Source organism: Hypanus sabinus, chromosome 8 (genome assembly GCF_030144855.1).
Source record: "Hypanus sabinus isolate sHypSab1 chromosome 8, sHypSab1.hap1, whole genome shotgun sequence".
Taxonomy (NCBI): Eukaryota; Metazoa; Chordata; class Chondrichthyes; order Myliobatiformes; family Dasyatidae; genus Hypanus; species Hypanus sabinus.
Window position 1 is genome coordinate 34,988,312 of NC_082713.1, and position 18,554 is coordinate 35,006,865.

At 39.2% G+C, this 18,554-nt stretch overlaps 1 protein-coding gene across 1 annotated transcript in view; it reads right to left on the bottom strand.

The window, feature by feature from the left end:
- Positions 1-18,554, bottom strand: part of LOC132398041 (teneurin-1-like) — a 742,532-nt gene that overhangs the window by 173,425 nt on the left and 550,553 nt on the right. Inside the window, exon 14 of the mRNA XM_059976960.1 lies at positions 2,518-2,637. Coding sequence (XP_059832943.1) covers positions 2,518-2,637 — 120 coding nt within the window. The remainder of the gene's footprint in view (positions 1-2,517; positions 2,638-18,554) is intronic.

Sequence of the window (18,554 nt, forward strand, 5' to 3'; positions counted from 1 at the left end):
TAATAAAGGATTCTGATTCTGATTCTGAAATTATTGATTAGGACTGTGGGAATGATGGTGTTAAATGCTGAGATATAGTCAATGAACAGCATCCTGACATAGGTGTTTGTGTTGTCCAGGTGATCTTAGGTAGGGTGAAGAGCCATTGAGATTGCTTCTGCCGCAGACCTATTGTGGTGATAGGCAAATTGCAGTAAGACCAGGTCCTTGCTGAGGCAGGAGTTCACTGTAGATGTGAGTGCTACTGGGTGATAGTATTAAGGGAGCTCACAATATTCTTCTTAGTCGTTGGTCTAGTTGTTGCATTTTTGAAGCAAGTGTGAACTTCCGACCATAGCAGTGAGAGGTTGAAAATGTCCCTGAATACTCCTGTCAGTTGTTTGGCACAAGTTTTCAGAGCCTTACCAGGTACTCCATCGTGGACCTGCCTCCTTGCGAGGGTTCATCCTCCTAAAAGACAGCCGGACATTGGCCTCTGAGACAGAAACCTCAGAGTCACCGGATGTAGCAGGGATCTTCACAGCTGTAGTTACTGTGTATTCTCTCTTTCCAAGTGGGCATAGAAGACATTGAGGTCATCTGATAGTGAAGCATTGCTGCTATTGAGTTTTGCTTTGCAGGAAATCATGTCCTGCAAACCCTGCCAGAGTTGACACGTGTCCGATGTCACCTCCAACCTCGTTCAGAATTGCTTCATCAATTTTGAAATAGACTTCTGCAAGTCATACCTGGTTTTCTTGTACAGACATGGATCACCAGGTTTAAATGCCAGTGATCTAGCCCTCAGCAGATGACAACCCTCCTGGTTCATCCACAACTTTTGTTTTGAGAATGTACAGCGAGTTTTTGTAGATACACACTCACCCACACAGATTTTAATGAAGTTGGGAACTACTGCAGCATACTCATTCAGATTTAAAGATGAATTCCTGAATACATCCAGTCCACCAATTCAAAGTACTCTTGTAAGCATTCCTTCGCTTCCCTGGTCCCTACCTTCTTGTTCCTCACTACAGGTGCTGCAGTCTTCAGTCTCTACCTGTACTCAGGGAGCAGAAGTACAGCCAGCTACTCGGACTTCCTGAAGTGTGGGTATGAAATAGCATGGTAAGCATTCTTGATTGTGGTGTAGCAGTGGTCTAGTGTGTTGTTTCCTTTGATACTACAGCGATTTGTTAATGGTAATTAATTAGTGATTTTTTTCAAGCTGGCCTGTTTAAAATCCCCCATAATGATTGTGAAGATGTCACGGTGTGCTGTTTCATGCATGTTAATCCTGTTGGTAAGATCATTTAAAGCCTGCTTGACATTAGCCTCAGGTGGAATGCACAGGGTTACCAAAATGATTGCCGAAATCTCCTGTGGCAGGTAAAATGGACTGCACTTAATTGTGAGATATTTCAGTTCTGGTGAGCAGGATTGGAACAACACTGATACATTTGTGCACCAAGAGGAGTTGATCTTGAGGCATACACCTCCACCTCTGCTTTTGAGGGACTTGACTATCTCTCAAGCTTGGAGATGCTAGAAATGGTCAGGAGTGCAAATGAATCCATTTCTCTACTTTAACAGGCTTGAAATTATGAAGGTATCGACAATCTTGAATGTTATAATTAAAATGAAGATGCAATCGTCTAAGGGATTGTTTGAAGATAGTTCTTTATCTGTACTAGGTGTCTGCACTGATTTTGCTCATTTACAGTCAATCAAAAGAACATAGTAGATGAATTCTGGCAATAACTATTAGGAATCAATGTGCAGTTTTATAATACTGTAGAGGTATTGGTAGTGATCTAATTTGTTCTGTGTTTCATTTAAATACATAATTTGTTACTCAGTTAAACAGTAGTTTGTCTTTATTATACCTTTTAACTATTTCCATGAAACTTTGGCTAATTGGGGCAGCCGCTTAATCGGGCTTAACTGAGATGTTCTGGTCCTGACGTGTCCCATTTAAACAGAATCAACTGTATTTTGTTTCTCAAAGCAAATAGGCAAAATAGCTGTTACTTTAGAAATTAATCCATTACCAAATGTCATAGTCTGTGAATTTAGATAAAAGACATTTAAAGTTTATTCTCATTAGTTGCAGATTATTTTTATTAGCTAAATTAGATGAGTTACCTAAGGTGCAATTCAAAGGTTCAAAGTTTTTTATACATTTTGAAAAATGTTAACAAAGCAGGAAATAATATAACTAACTTATAATTATTCACAAAAGACTTTCATCTCTATCATTATCCTTTTCAAAGCATCTTATTATAATGTGTACAGAACAAAAGAAATCAATATTTTTACTTGGCAGGAGATCTCTAATTGCACTATATATGTTTAGTTTTATTGCTATTATTCAGTCAAGCTTTCTCATTACATGCCTCCTGTCTCAGCCCTAGTTTTTTCTCCCCTTGGTGAGAATTCCCCTTACTGTGTGTATATTTACTATGTAAATTTAACTCAAAATGCATCTTTAAAATAGGAATACAGTGGGAAAAATGAAAAAAAAACATTCTTCTGCACCTGCCATCCTGACGGCTGATGGTGTACCCATAATTGTCATGGTTCAGAAAGCTGATGTTTACACCGACCAGTGGGGTTTCATCCACTGCTGCCACTTGCCCTCGAACAACACAGACACTGCTGAAAGAAGACAACATGCAGATAAACATATTGCAAATAGAATTAAACAGTTCCAATTAATTTTATTCCATATTCCTGATTTAAGAAAATTGACATTGGTTCCTATCAGTCATGTAAACCCAATGTATATAAATAACAATATATAAATAATAAACCCAATATATTTAAACAAGTTCCTATCAGTCATGTAAACCCAATGTATATTTAAACAAAGATAAAGGTTTCTCTATGATGGGTGAACCTGGGAATGGCTTATTTTGATGTTATATCTAATCAGATGAGTGCCTGCATAACACTTGGATTTATCTCAACTGGACTACATAGGATTAGACTAACGATTAAGTATTCTAATTTATGCTTTTTTATATCATAAGGAGCTTCTTGTTGTTAAGGAGCAATTAGCCTATGCAGAAACTTCATGCAGATGTACAAAAGTAAATATGCACTAGGATTTCTGTGCAATCCTCACATCAATGGGAATTTGTGGCAATCAAACTTTAAATAAAATAATTATTGCCTGGGTTACTGGAAATTCAAGTATACCTTCTATCTTAATTCTAAAATATTCTCTGTGTGATATTTAATCAGACAAATTCTGGCTGAATATCATTCACCCAACTCACACCTTCCACTCTGTACTCACCTCTCACTACATCACACCAGATTTATTTTTCCCTGTTATATCCGTAGGTGCATTCATCACGGAAGTTTGTGTTGAAAAATAGATCATCTTCTCAGTTGTGCATGTTGATTAACGATAAGTGATCCCTAGCTCAGGATAGTGTGATTCGTGCAAACTAAGGTAACTTGAAGCTGCCTCCAAAATGCTCCACAGCTTCAGATTTCAACTGAGGAAGAGTACTTGCTATTGCACCAGAGTAATATTTCCTTTCATGCAGCTCAAAAGAAGCAGAGATGAACAGCTACAAGAATTTATAGTTATTAGCAACTTTCAAGAAATGAAGGCTGAACTATTTATAAGTTAGCAGAGTTGAAAGTGTTTGAAAAATCAACAGAAGCAACACTCTGTTATAAATGGCTATCTCTCCTTACAAATATAATCAGCCATGTGGATATGTTTTCTGTATTCACGATTTAATAATTTCAGTCTACATTTCCTGCCTCCTCAGGAAAGCAGCAAACATAATAAGACCATAAAACATTGAAGCAGATTTAGGCTATTTGGCCTATTGAGCCTCTTCTGCCATCATCATGGCTGATTAATTTCCCTCTCAACCCCATTTTCTTGTCTTCTCCTCATAACTTTTGATGTCCTGACTAACCAAAAACCAGCGACCTAGCCTCCACAGCCACCTTTTGCAACGAATTCCACAAGTTCACCCCACCCTGGCTAAAAAAAATTCCTCTTCATTTCTGTTCTGCCTGGATGTCCTCTATTCTCAGGTTGTGTCCTCTGGTCGTAGACTCTTCCACCATATAGGAAATGTCCTCTCCATGTTCACTCTGTCGAGGCCTTTCAACATTCATTGGGTTTCAATGAGACCCCCTCTCATTCTTATAAGTTCCAGTGAGTATAGGCCCAGAGACATCAATTGCTCCTCATATGATTAGCCTTTTATTCCCGGAATCATTCTTGGGAATCTTCTCTGAACCCTCTCCGATGTCCAATTTACTTTCTTATATAAGGAGCCCAAAGCAGCTCACAGTACTCCAAGTGAGGCCTCACCATTGCCTCATTGTATCATCCACAAACATGACCACAAAGCCATCAATTCCACCATCCAAATCATGGACATACAGCGTACAAAGAAGCTGTCCCAGCACCGACCCCTGTGGAACATCACTGGTCACTAACAGCCAATCAGAAAAGGTTCCCTTTATTCCCACTTTTTACTTCCTGCCAATCAGCTCATGCTCTATCCATGCTAGTATCTTTCTTCTAATACCATTGGTTCTTATCTTGTTAAACATCCTCTTACTCTGGTAGTTCTCTGGTAATAATGAAGGACTGCTCCCATCTTTGTAATTCTCTTTCTCCCCCTTTCCATTGGACAGAAGGTAAAGAGGCTTGAGAGTATGTACCACCAGGCTCATGTACCACTGTTATCAGACTCTGAATGGACCTCTCATACACTTTAAGCTCTTGATCTCCTAACTTACCTCAGCATAGCCCTTGCATTTAATTTTTCTATGTGCACTACACCTACTGTAAACTGCAATATTATATTCTGAATTCTGCTTTCCTTTTTACGGCGCAGATGTACTCGTGTATGGAACGATCTGACTGGATGGCATGATAACAAATGTTTTTCACTGTACTCATTTCATGTTACAATAATAAACCAAATCTATTTCCAATAGTTAGTAAAACCCAGGTCGCTAATTCAAGCCCGGAGGTTCAAGATCTCAGCTTAAGTTAGTGCAATTCCTGAGTGCTGTAATGTCAGAGGTGATGTTAAAATCAGGCTCTATATAGATGCAACAGAACTAAGAAAATTTTACAGAAAATAAAGCAGAGGTTTTCTGTTAGTGTCCTGCTCATAACTTTCTAACAATTTAAAATGTGAAATATAGATTTTGTAGAATTGCAACTAATTGTTGTTCATGGTCTTTTCTAACTGAGAATTGGAGTAGCACTTTACACTATATTATATTAGAGAAAGGAGTCTGAAGGTCTTTGCAATGCCCTGAGGTTTTCCGTAGTCCATGTAAATACAAATTATTTTCTTTTACTTCTATACAGATAATTTGACATGAAATTACTTGCACTGGAAAGCTAACGTGATTTCATACTCATGATGCCATACCCAATGTCATTGTGAAGAAATGACAGAAATAAATTTTGGATTCCTCAGACTTTTTCTCTGAATAGTCTACCTACAGGTTGCCTTTATTTATTTTAATGTTTTGAATTCCATGATCAAGTGGTAATTAGATTAATATACCAAATGGGATCAAAGCAGTCCATACGAAAGGTGGAGGTTTCTCTTCTGTCAACTGTTTTCAAGGGTTTCATGTGCATTAAGTGAGAGATATTTTAATTCTGTTTCTGAATGAGAATAACATGCACCATAAAGTGGACAATCCATATCCGGGGTGCATAGAAAGAGCTACTTTTTAATTGGGGCGGCGATCAAGATTCTGAAGTCAGAATTTTGCGGCAGTTTTTCTGATTTGTGGAGTGACCAATCAGCGGGCAGCAGTGAGTAAATAGAACTACCTGTCAGTCAGGTCCGTGTTCAGGATTTCAAAAGCAGAGCCTCAAACCCCTTTTCTCTGAGTTGGACAGTCTACATCAGGGGTACGTGAAAAGAGCTACTTTTTAATCAGAGCAGTGAACAAGATTTTGATGGCAGAGTTTCATGGGAGTTTTTCCTGATTTGAGGAGCAACCAATCATCAAGAGGGATTCATAAGAAAGGGCCAATAAGTATAATTCAGTGCAAGTGGAACAGCCATTCTATCAAGTGGGGCAGTCTTTAGAATGGCTTTGGTTCACAAGGCTTAGGCAAGATCAAGCTTGGGTGAGAAAGATTGCCTTGTAAGTTATTCTCTCTCTGTTCTTATTTATTCCTTCCTCACCTGTAGATTAGTGAGAATGGCTCCAGGGGCAGTGTTCTGTACTGTGGGAAGTCTGGGCAACCTCCAGTCTCCCAAATAAACACATCTACACCAAGTGCACTGGGCTGCACTTCCTCAGAGAATGTATTAAGGAACTGGAGCTGCAGCTCAATAACCTTTGAGTCATACAGTAGAATGAGGAGCTGATAGACAGGATCTACAGGGAGGCAGTCACCCTTGGGTTGCAGGAGACAGGTGACCATCAGGAGAAAGAGGGGAAATGCACAGTCAGTGCAGAGTACACCTGTGGACATGCCCCTCAGTAATACGTATATAACTTTAGATACTTTTGAGGGGGGCGAGCTACTGGGGGGGAAGCCACAGTGACCAGGTCTCTGGCACTGAGCCTAGTGTTGTGGCTCAGAAGAGCAGAGAGGTGAAGATGACTTAGTCAGAGGAACAGAGACGAGGTACTGTGGGCATGATAGAGACACCCGGATGGTATGTTGCCTCCCTGGTGCCAGGATCAGGGACATCTCGGGTTGTGTTCATGGCATACTCAAGGACGAGGGTGAACAGCCAGAAATCTTGGAACATAACGGCACCAACGACATGGGCATACAAGGTGAGGAAGCCCTGACAAGAGATTTTAGGGAAAGAGGTAGAAAGCTGAAAAACATGACCTCCAAGGTAGTCATCTCTGGATTGCTGCCTGTGCCACATGCCAATGAGGGTAAGAGTAGGATGATTTGGCAGATGAATACATGGCTGAAGAATTATGCAGGGGGCAGGGGTTCAGATTTATGGATCACTGGAATATCTTCTGGGGAAGGTATGACCTTACAAAAGGGACAGGTTACACCTGAACCACAGTGGGGTCCAATATCCTTGTGAGCAGGCTGGCTAGAATTGTTCGGATGGGCTTAAACTAATTTGGCAGCGGATGGAAACTGGAGTGAAAGTGCGGAAGATGATGTAGTTGGTTTACAAACAGAACAGAAGCAAGGTATAGTGAGACTCTTAGCAAGGAGAGGCTGAAGGCAGGGCAAAATTGCAATCAACAGGATGAGGTGCAATGTAAGATGTGGGCAAAATCAAGAAAGGTAAATATAGGACTAAAGGTGTTATATTTAAATGCATGCAGAATACAGAATAAGGTTGATGGACTTGTAGCACAGTTACAGATTGGCTAGTATGATGTTCTAGGCATCACTTAATTATGGCTGAAAGAAGATTATAGCTGGGAGCTTAATGTCTAAGGATACACATTGTACTGGAAGGACAGGCAGCAAGGCAGATGTGGTGGTGTGCCTCTGCTGGTAAAAAATATAAATTAAATCATTAGAAAGAGCTGTCGTAGGATTGGAAGGTATTGAATCATTGTGGATAGAGCCAAGGAACTGCTAGTGTTAAAAAGACCCTGATAAGAGTTATATATAGACCCCCAAACAGTGGCAAGGATGTGGTCTACAAATTACAATGGGAGTTAGAAATGTATGCCAAAAGGGCAATGTTACTATAGTCATGAGGTATGCTGGTAGATTGGGAAAACCAAGTTGGAATAGGATTCCAAGAAGGGGAATTTCCACAATGCATTGGAGATGTCCTTTTCGAGCAGCTCATGGTTGAGTCCACCAGGGATCAGCTATTCTGGATTGGGTATTGTGCAATGAACCAGAATTGATTAGCTTATGGTAAAAGAGCTCTTAGGGGCAAATAATCATAATATGATCGAATTCACCCTGAAATTTTAGAAGGAGAAGCTAAAGTCAGATGTAGCACTATAACTGTGAAATAAAGGGAATTATAGAAGCATGAGAGAGGGGAGCTGGCCAGAATTAATTGGAAAAGAACACTGGCAGGGATGATGGCAGAGCAGCAGTGGCTGGAATTTCTGGAAAGAATTTGGAAGGCACAGGATATACATATCCCAATGAGGAAAGGGTATTCTAAAGAAAACATGACATAATCATGGCAAACAAGAGAAATCAAAGCCAATATAAAAGCCAAAGGGCATAGAATAAAACAAAAAAAGATAAGCTTTTAAAAACCAGCACAAGGCAACTAAAAAAGTCATTAAGAAGGTAAAGATGGAATATGAATGTAAGCTAGCCAATAATATTAAAGAGGATACCAAAAGTTTCTTCAGATAGGTAAAGGGTAAAAGAGAGGCAAGGGTGAAATTTGAATCACTGGAAAACAATGCTGGAGAGGTAGTAATGGGGGACAAAGAAATGGCAGATGAACTGAATAAGTATTTTGCATCAGTCTTCATTGTGGAAGACACTAGCAATATGGTGACAGTTCCAGGTGTCAGGGGTCATGACGTTTGTGAAATTACCATAACTAGAGAGTAGGTTCATGGGAAACTGAAAGGTCTGAAGGTAGATAAGTCACCTAATCCAGATGGTGTACACTCCAGGATTTTGAAAGAGCTGGCTGGAGAGATTATGGAGATATTGGTAATGATCTTTCTAGAATCATTGGATATCGAAAGCTTGCGGAAGACTGTAAAATTGTATATGTTACTCCACTCTTCAAGAAGGGAGAGAGGCAGAGGAAAGGAAATTATAGGCTAGTTAGTCTGACTTCAGTGGCTGGGAAGATGTTGGAGTTGATTGTTAAGGATGTAGTTTCAGGGTACTTGGAAGTACATGATAAAATAGGTCATAGTCAGCATGGTTTCCTCAAGGGAAAACCTTGCCTGACAATTCTGCTGGAACTCTTTGAGGAAATAGCAAGGAGGATATACATGGGAGAATCGGTCGATGTTGATGTACTTGGATTTTCAGAAGGCCTTTGACAAGGTATCACAGAGGAGACTGCTTAACAAGCTATGAACCCACAGTATTCCAGGAAAGATTCTAGAATGGATAAAGCAGTGGCTGATTGGCAGGAGGCTAACAAAGGGAATAAAGGTAGCCTTTTCTGATTGGCTGGCAATGAGTAGTGCTGTTCCAGAGGGTTCTGTGTTGGGACTGATTCTTTTTACGTTATATGTCAACAATTTGGATGATGGATTGATGGCTTTGTTGCAAAGTTTGAAGATGACATGAAGATAAGTGGAAGGGCAGATAGTTTTGAGGAAATGCTACAGATGCACTTAGATTAGCAGAATGGGCAAAGAAATGACAGATGAAATATTGTGTTGAGAAGTGTACGGTTATGCATTTTGATGTAAAGAAATGAAAGGGTTGACTATTTTCTAAAATCTGAGGTGCAAAAGGATTTGTGAAGGATTCCCTATTAGCAGGTTGAGACTGTGGTGAGGAAGGCAAATTTGATGTTAGCATTCATTTCAAGAGGACAGAAATATAAAAGCAAGGATGTATTGTTGAGACTTTATAAAGCACTGGTAAGGCATCACTTAGAGTATTTTGTGCAATTTTGGGCCCATTGTCTTAGAAATAATGTGCTGAAACAGGAGAGGCTTCAAAGAATGTTCATGAGCATGATTGCAGGATTAAACTGCTTACCATATGAAGAGCATTTGATGGCTCTGTTCATGTATTCGCCGGAATTTAGAAAAATGAGGTGCGTCCTAATTGAAATCTATGTAATGGAGAAAGGCCTAGATACAGTGGGTGGAAAGGATGTTTCCTATGGTGGGATTGTCTCAGATCAGAGAACATAGCCTCAAAATAGAGGAGTGTCCTTTTAGAACAGTGATGAGGAGGAATTTCTTCAGCCAGAGAGTGACGAATCTGTGGAACTCATTGCCACACGCAGCTGTGGAGGCCAAGTCTTAATGTATATTTAAGGCAGAAGTTGATAGACTGTTGATTGGTCAGCAGGGAAGGCAGGAGATTAGGGCTGAGAGGAAAAATGGATCAGCCTCGATGAAATGGCAGAACAGACTCGATAGGCCAAATGGACTAATTCTGCTGATATACCTTAAGGTCTTATAAACCAGCTTCTAATTTGATATACGTCCTGAGAGGATTTCCACTGTTGAAAGAAATGTTCCTAATAGGGCCGATTTTGGAAATAACTTTATACTGTATCAGCTGTGTCTAATTTTAAAAGCTTGATATTATTTTCTATTTTTCACAATGATAAGCACAATGCTCCAACATTTACAAACATCTGTAATTATAATAGTTTTTATTGATCAAAAGACTGTGAAGTTATGAAATGAAAACAAAAAAACATTAAAATATAGTAGGGAAAACTCCTTTTGTGATTAGGCTTCGAGGAAATATCAATCTAAAGGGGGCATCTCACACACTACTTCTCATTATTGCTTCACTAGAGACTTTTGACATGTCCTTCTTTCTTTGGCAGTCCTTTGAGATCAAAGATGACATGGTTGCACTTTGGTTTTCTGGCCACATCTTACTGGCTGCCTGAAGTCTACCATGGTAGGTACGTGCAAAGAAAATCTTATCTTCTCTGCCAGGAAGAACAAAGACTGCATAGAAGATGAAGAGGATATGCTAGAGGACTTACAATAGTGATCATCCTCCAGAAAGGAAACAACTGGAAGTGATACAGGATTTTTCAGCTGTCTACTACATGGAAAGTCATTGTCTTGGTCCATCAGACTGGCCTCCTCCCAATGGCTGAAAATTTATTCACCAAATTGCTGTGTGTTCATTCAAAGGCTCAGTGGACACAATCTTCATGAGAAAACAACAATAAGAAATATGCAAGCAGAATTATGCATGGTCTTTTACAACTTCACAAAAGCTTTTCACTCTGTCAATCAGGAAAGACTATGGAACACCCTGTACAAATTCAGCACAACCTTGTGTTTATTCACAGTAGCATGCAAATCGTGATTCTAGCAAATGGGTTGCACCGAAGACTGGTGTTAAGCAAAAATGTACCATTGTACTAACACTATTCTCAATCTTTATCATGTCATATTGAACCTAACTTTCAACCTCAGTTTCCCAGGAATAGAGCTAATACTCAGAACGAATAAGAAACAATTCAGGCTATAACACTTACACTCCAGAATCAAAATCACCCAAATCTCAGTATCAGTGAGGCTTACGTTAACACCCACAAGTTAAATGGCTCTCCCTGCATCACGCTACCTGAAAATAATGGTTCTTGATGAGACCACTGAAAATCTGAACCACTTTCCACACCTCAGTACCTACAACTCAGCCAAATCAAATATATCAAAGTTAAAATTCACCATTGTTTTCACTTAAGATTACAGACAGTTAATGTCATATTCTACAGTTTATCTTCTCTGATGAAACAGCATGTTCATGATGGCAAGACTGTGCTCTGAACAACACTTCAGGAGAAGAGCCCATTGTAATTTGCCTTCCCTACCTCTTTGTTGTTGAACAAGCCTCGTAAGAGGATTGCACCCTTTACCACCCTGGCAATGAAGTTACCCAGCAGAATTAGTTTGTCTAATGCAGACCAGATTTTTTTCAAAATTGGAGTACAAGTCTTTTCTCTCTTCTGAAGCTACAAGGGTTGCAATAATGTCAGTAACATTTTGGCTCCTTTTTAGAATGAACCAAGGAATCATAAGATCTTCATTAGTTCCACGGAGGTTTGGGGGTTGGAGGGTGTAGTTGTTGATTCACTGCACTACCTTAATCTTAATAGCAAAGATCTCTCATTCTGTAAGAAGACAGCATTCCTGCTGCCTTGACAAGTATACCAGTATTATTGTCAGAATATTAATCTGCCAGGTTGTGACAGCAGAGCTGTTCAGGACATTCACTGTTGAGATTGTCCTGGGATTTTAGGCTGCTATGGGAACATGCAGTACACTCAACAAATATTAAAGATTGCTCCAACATTTACGGTGAGAATAAGCAATGCATTTGAAAATGGAACGACAATTTTCCCGAAGGAACCATTGAGGCAGTTCTTTTACAGGTAATAATGAGTTTTAAATAGGTGCAATCAGTTGTCAGCATTGTTGGATATTTGCTGTTAGTAGGATTCTACCAATAACAAGGTGTCAAGTGACTATATTTTCTGGCAAAAGTAATAATATTCTAAAGTGAATGATTTGTGAAGAGTAGGCTTCTATTTTCCCAATACACCACACTATTTGGCAGACAGCCAATAGAAAATTATTTTCATGCTAACATGTTAAAAGCTCATTTTGACCCATTCTATCAGTGTCATTGGGCCTCAACATGCATATGTATTGAATGGCTTTAGGCAGCTGTTCTTGTTATCTGCTCAGGTAAAATAGCTAACGAAGAGATATTGGCAGCTTTCCGACAGTTGAGTAGCCTGGGCTACTTTAACACCATCCAATACACACAATTCCCATTCATTCAATAGATGACAACTGCCCTGGAAAGTTCAGGATGGAGTGAATACTTATGTGATAAATTGTAGAGCAAATCCAGGTTACTGAGGGTTAATATCATATTGTGCCGTTTATCTTTAGTTTGAAGTAACAAATGCATTGCTGAAGTCAATTTTACCAAATGACACTGCAAATGATGAAAGAGTAACACGTTTTTGATTAAAAAGGCCATAAACATGATAAATATTAGCTTCTGCAAATATCCATCTTGTTTATGCTGAAAATAATAGAGAGGTAATGGAGGATTTTGAAATTAGTCATCCTGTAATCATTGCTGGCTATACAGTTTAACTGCCTTGGAGAAATCCAGGGTTTTGAGTGAAGTTTCTGCTTACAGGCATTCAGGCTACTAGCATGAAGGTGATAAATTTTACTGAATATGTTTTCATGATGTGTTGTAGCTGTTTGTTGTGGCGTCTGATGGTTACCTTTGCAGCAAAGGTTGATAGTTCGAGGAAATCAGGCTCAAAATTGATGACCTGGAATTTGAGCTTCTGTATCAGGGAGGGGTTCAGTTACCTGGACATTGTATTTCAGGAAGCTGCCACACCCATTAAATGAACTACTTCATGTTCAACCTGTGGCCAGGGGCAAGAGGATATCATGTGACTATGAGCGAGGCAGGTAAGGGGATCCAAGAAGTAGTGTTAGAAGAGCTTCGGATCTTGAAATTGCCCAGCAGGTTTGAGATGTTTGCTCCCTGTGTGGGCTGAGGGAAAGATGAACTGTGGCACCGTGCTTCAGGGAGCCATTCAAGAGGGGAGAGAGAAGTGAAATGCAGTTGTAATTGGGGATAGTATCATCAGGGGAATGAACACAACATTTTGTAATAAGGATTGAGAGTCTCAAAAGGCCATGTTGTTTGCCTGGTGTCCAGGTTTGGGATGTCTCATCTGACCTGCAGAAAAATTTGGAGCAGGAGGGGAAAGATCCAGTTGCCATAGTCTATTTGGGTACTATTGATGTAGGAAGAACAAGGAAAGAGGATCTGCTAAGATAATTTGAGCTGCTGGGGACTAAATTAAAATCCAGAACTAAAAAGGTAATAATCTTTGGATTTTTATCTGAGCCATGTGTAACTTTGCAAAGGGTTAGTAAGATCAGAGAGCTCATTGCATGGCTCAGAGATTGGTATGAGAGAAGTGGTTTGGATTCATGGATCATTAACACTGTATCGGGTAAGGACAGAGCTATTTCGATGGGCCAGGCTCCACCCAGAACCCTGCAGGGACCAGGGTACCTGCAAATCACAAAACCAGGACTAAGGATAGCACTTTAAACTAAATCATGGGTGGTCCAAGGGCTTGGGAAAATATGGATAAAGTAAAAAGAGACGGAGAGTTCAGAATAAAGAATAAGACAAAAGGTTTGGAATTTAACCTTAGGCAATATGAAGGCAAAATTGAGAGGAATGCTGGTGAGTACATATAGGACTTGGAGGTTTTACATTTAAATGCACACAATATACAAAATAAGGTAGATGATCTTGTAGTGCAGTTAGAAATGAGCATCACAGAGTCACTGTTCGAAGACCATCACAGCAGGAGCTTAACATCCAAGGGTACACATTGTATTGACAAGACAGGCAGGTGGGCATGGGGGTGGAGTGGCTTTGCTGGAAAAAATCAAATCAGATCCTCAGAAAGAACTGGCATAGGATCAGAAGATATAAAGTCCTTATGAGTAGAGTTAAAAAACTGCAAGGGTGAAAAGACCCTGATGGAGTTATATACAGGCCTCTGAGCAGTAGCCAGGATGTGGCGAACAGATTACAATGAAAGATAGAAAAGGCATGTCAAAAAGACTATGTTATGATAGTCTTGGGGATTTCAATATGCAGGTAGATAGGGAAAATCAAGCTGGTGCTGGATCCCATGAGAAGGACTTTGTGGAATGCCTATGGGATGGCATTTTAGAGCAGCTTGCGGTCAAACCCACTGGTGAAAAAGCAATTCCAGACTGTGTGTTGTGTAACGAACCAGATTATATAAGGGAACTGAAGGGAAAGGGACCCTAATTATTCAGTGATCATAAAATGATAGAATTCACCCTGCAGGAAAAGAGGAGGAAGCTAAAATTGAATGTACCAGTATTACGGTTAAGTAAATGCAACTACAGAGACATGAGAGAGGAGCTGGCCAAAGCTGATTGGAACGGGACACTAGCAGCAATGATTGTAGAGCACCAATGGCTGGAGTTTCTGAGAACAATTTGGACATTGTACAATCAGTTCATTCCAAGGAATAAGAAGCATTCCAAAAGGAGGATGAAGCAACCATAACTCATAAGGGAAGCCAAAGACAGCACAAAAGCAAAAGGGAGGACATACAGTATAGTAATAAACAGTGGGAAGCTGGAGGATAGGGAAGGTTTTAAAAACTAACAGAAGGCAAAAAAAAAAATCATCAGGAGAGAAAAAATGAAATATGAAGGTAAGCCAGTCAATAATATAAAAGAGAATACCAGAAGTTATAAAAAGAATGAACAAGAGGAAATTGTGGACATTGGACTGCTGGAAAATGAGGCTGGAGAGGCAGTATTGGGGAATAAAGAAATGACAGACAATCTGAATAAGTATTTACTTCAAACTTCACTTTCGAAAAAATCTAGCCACAAGTCAGAAACTTGAGAATGTCAAGGGGAAAGAAGTGTGTGTAATGGCTATTATTAAGGAGGGGGTGCTTGTGAAGCTGAAGGTCTGAAGATAGATAATTCACTTGGACCAAATAGACTACATCCAGGGTTCTGAAAGAGGTAGATGAAGAGATTGTGCAGTTATTAGTGATAATCTTTCAAGAATCAACACTCTGGAAATGTTCGAGGGGACTGGGGAATAACAAATCTCACTTCCCTCCTTAAGAAGGAAGGGAGGCAAAAGACAGATAATTATAGGCCAGTTCGCCTGACTTCAGTGGTTGGCATGATGTTTGAGCCCATTATTAAAAACGAGGTTTCAGTGTACTTGGAGGCAGACAATAAATTAGGCCAAAGTCAGCATGGTTTCTTTAAAGGGAAATCTTGCCTGACAAATTTTTGGAATTCCTTGAGCAAATATCTGATAGGATAGACAAAGGAAGGTGAGTGGATGTTGTTCACATGGAGTTTCAGAAGGTGTTTGACAAGGTACCACACATAAACTGTTAAACAAGGTAAGAGCCCATAGTATTACAGGAAAGATACTAGCAAAAACAGAAGATTACCTGACTAGCAGAAGCCAATGAATAGGAATAAAGGGGCCCATTACTAGTTGGCTGCCTGTAACTAGTGGAGTTTCACACTAGTTAGTGTTGGATCCACTACTTTTTGTGTTATAAGTTAATGATATGGATGACGGAATAGATAGATTTGTGGGCAAGTTTGCCAATGATACTAAGATGGGTGGAGGGCAGGCAAATGCTTTTGAGGGAGCAAGCAGTCTTCAGAAGGACTTGGACAGATTAGAAAAATATGCAAAGAAGAGATATAGTAGATGGAATGCACTGGAGGGAAATCTATGGTCATGCACTTCCATAGAAGGAATAAAGGCATAAACGGGGAGCAAATTTAGAAATCAGAGGTGCATGGCGCTTGGGTAGAGAAACGTGCAGCTTGAGTCACTAGTAAGGAAGGCAAATGCAGTGTTAGCATTCATTTTGAAAGGAATATCAGATAAAAGCATGTGGTGCGGATGCTTTATAAGGCATTGATCAGCCCACATTTGGAGGATTGCAAGCAGTTTTAGGCTGCATAGTTAGAAAGTGCTGGCATTGGACAGGGTCCAGAGGAGGTTTACAAGAATGATCCTGGGAATGAAAGAGTTACTTTTTGAGGAGTTTTTGATGGCTGTAGGCCTGTACTTGCTGGAATTTAAAAGAATAAGGGAAGATCTTATTGAAACCTATTGAATATTGAAAGAACTCGATGGAGTGGACATAGAGTGGTTGTTTTCAATAGTGAGGGAGTCAAGGATCAGAAGGCCCAACCTCAGAATAGAAGGACGTCCCTTCAGAACAGAGATGAGGAGGAATTTCTTTAACCAGAGGGCATTGAATCTATGAAATTCTTTGTATAGATGGCTGTGGAGGCTAAGTAATTGGGTATATTCAAAGTGAAGGTTAATAGATTCTTGATTTGTAGGGGCATCAAAGGCAATGGGTAAAAGGCAGGAGAACAGGGTTGAGAGAGAAAATAAATCAGTAATGATTGAATGGCAGATTAGACTTGATAGGCTGAATGACCTAATTCAGTTCATATGTCTTATGATCTAATCACACTGATCTCACTCAGTTTTCTACATTGTATTCCCAATGGATTTGTTTTTTTCTGGAAAAGTAAGACCAAGTGGATGGAAAGACCTTCATATGAATCTCTCTCATGATAATTCAAGCTCAAAGTTGTGCAGTATTAATGAATATAGGGTTGTTGCTTATGATATCTCAACTCTTTAATTAAAGAGTTGAGATACCATAAACTGCAATGTAGAAACTTGATTAGTTTAAATCTTCTGAAGCCATTGGTTAGATTACAGATTTGACTTTGGTCTAGAGTAATTTATTGGATAGCAGGTTTCCCTGCAGTAAATGTTGCTAAAAAGGGCTGTATCTCAGGGAAGTGTATCAAACTCAGTTTCAAGTTTACAGTCCAAGGTAACAGCTATTTAGTCTGGCTGTTTGCTGATGTAATTTCATAAAACATAAAATATTGTGGCACAAACTATTTATTGATATTAATTTATTGTTATGCATTTTTAAAAAAATCTACTTTCTGTATTATTTCTTTTGAATTCTTCCTAGTGCAAATTCCAGACAGCCTTTGATAAAGGTGGTTCTGGAAAACTGTTATACTTCTGTTATATTTTCTACCTGTATCACCACTATTGAGATGGTATACACTCGAACAGTATACATTACATCTGTAGATATAGAGGCTAGTTAATGTTCTGTTAAGGGCAGAATGTGTACTTTTACAATGGTGATTGAATTTGATCACCGTTGCTTATTCAATTATTTTCACTCCTAAACCCTATGTTATTGTAAATATGCATTTATCCTGAATTAACTGATAGCAATGTAATGAATGATTAAACAGAAATACTTATCCAAGAAATACCATTCTGATTGAGACTGTCACTGGAATTTGGAAATAATTACAAAGTGATTTTGTAGATATGTGGCCATTTTAAAAGCTAAGATCATACTATCTAATTAGCAAATAACGGTTCAATTTATATTTCATTGGACATTCATTGCTGGAACATACCTTTTTTTGTCTAGGATTAAGGTCTCAAGGTCAAACTGTAAGTATTGAGATTGTCAGTAATTGGCAGCCATAGGAGACTGTCATACAGCTTGCTGATCAGACATTGGAAAAGGGGACAATGGGCAAGAACACCAGCCGGTCTCTGACACTTAATAGAGTGCTGGGAAGACAAGGCGAAGGTTGCTGGTGCTGTTGTGGCACACAGAGTGATCTCAAGGAAAGTATGACAACAGTTTCCTGGTGGCACAAAAAATTATTCTAAACTTTTAACTTGCTTTTTGGTTTCAAGTAATCTGTGGCAATCCTCTGAAGAGTTGCTAGTTTAGCCATTTGGGTCAAAAGGCACCATACCCAATGGCACATGTGCACCAGTTTCATCATGTGAATGTACTGCTCATAATTTAGTGTGATTCTTGTCAAAGCACTATTAAAGATCCCAGCAACAGGAGATCCAAGGGTAGCTGAATGATGATTGACTCCTCCAGCAGTTTTTTGTTGCTCCAATTTCTTATCACTTCTGTTTAACATCTTCCTGTATTTTAAAGATTTCTATTAATAATTACCAATATAATTAATAATGTTATTAATTAGGCATTGATAATGTCTTATTATTTTTGCCATTATTATATCTAATAATAACAGACAAAGCAATTTCAATACTTTGTTCATTCTAATAGAATATTTGTTTAACTTTAACCCATTAACACTAGCATCTGAAAATAATAATTTTTTTGGCATTGATGATAAAATTATTTATGAAAGTAACTCTGTAAGCTAATGTTTTTAACAGGAAAACAAGGAGAATAGTAGAATAGAGGATATAGGGGGAGCCTAATGGAAAGACAATGGTGGGATTGACCCAG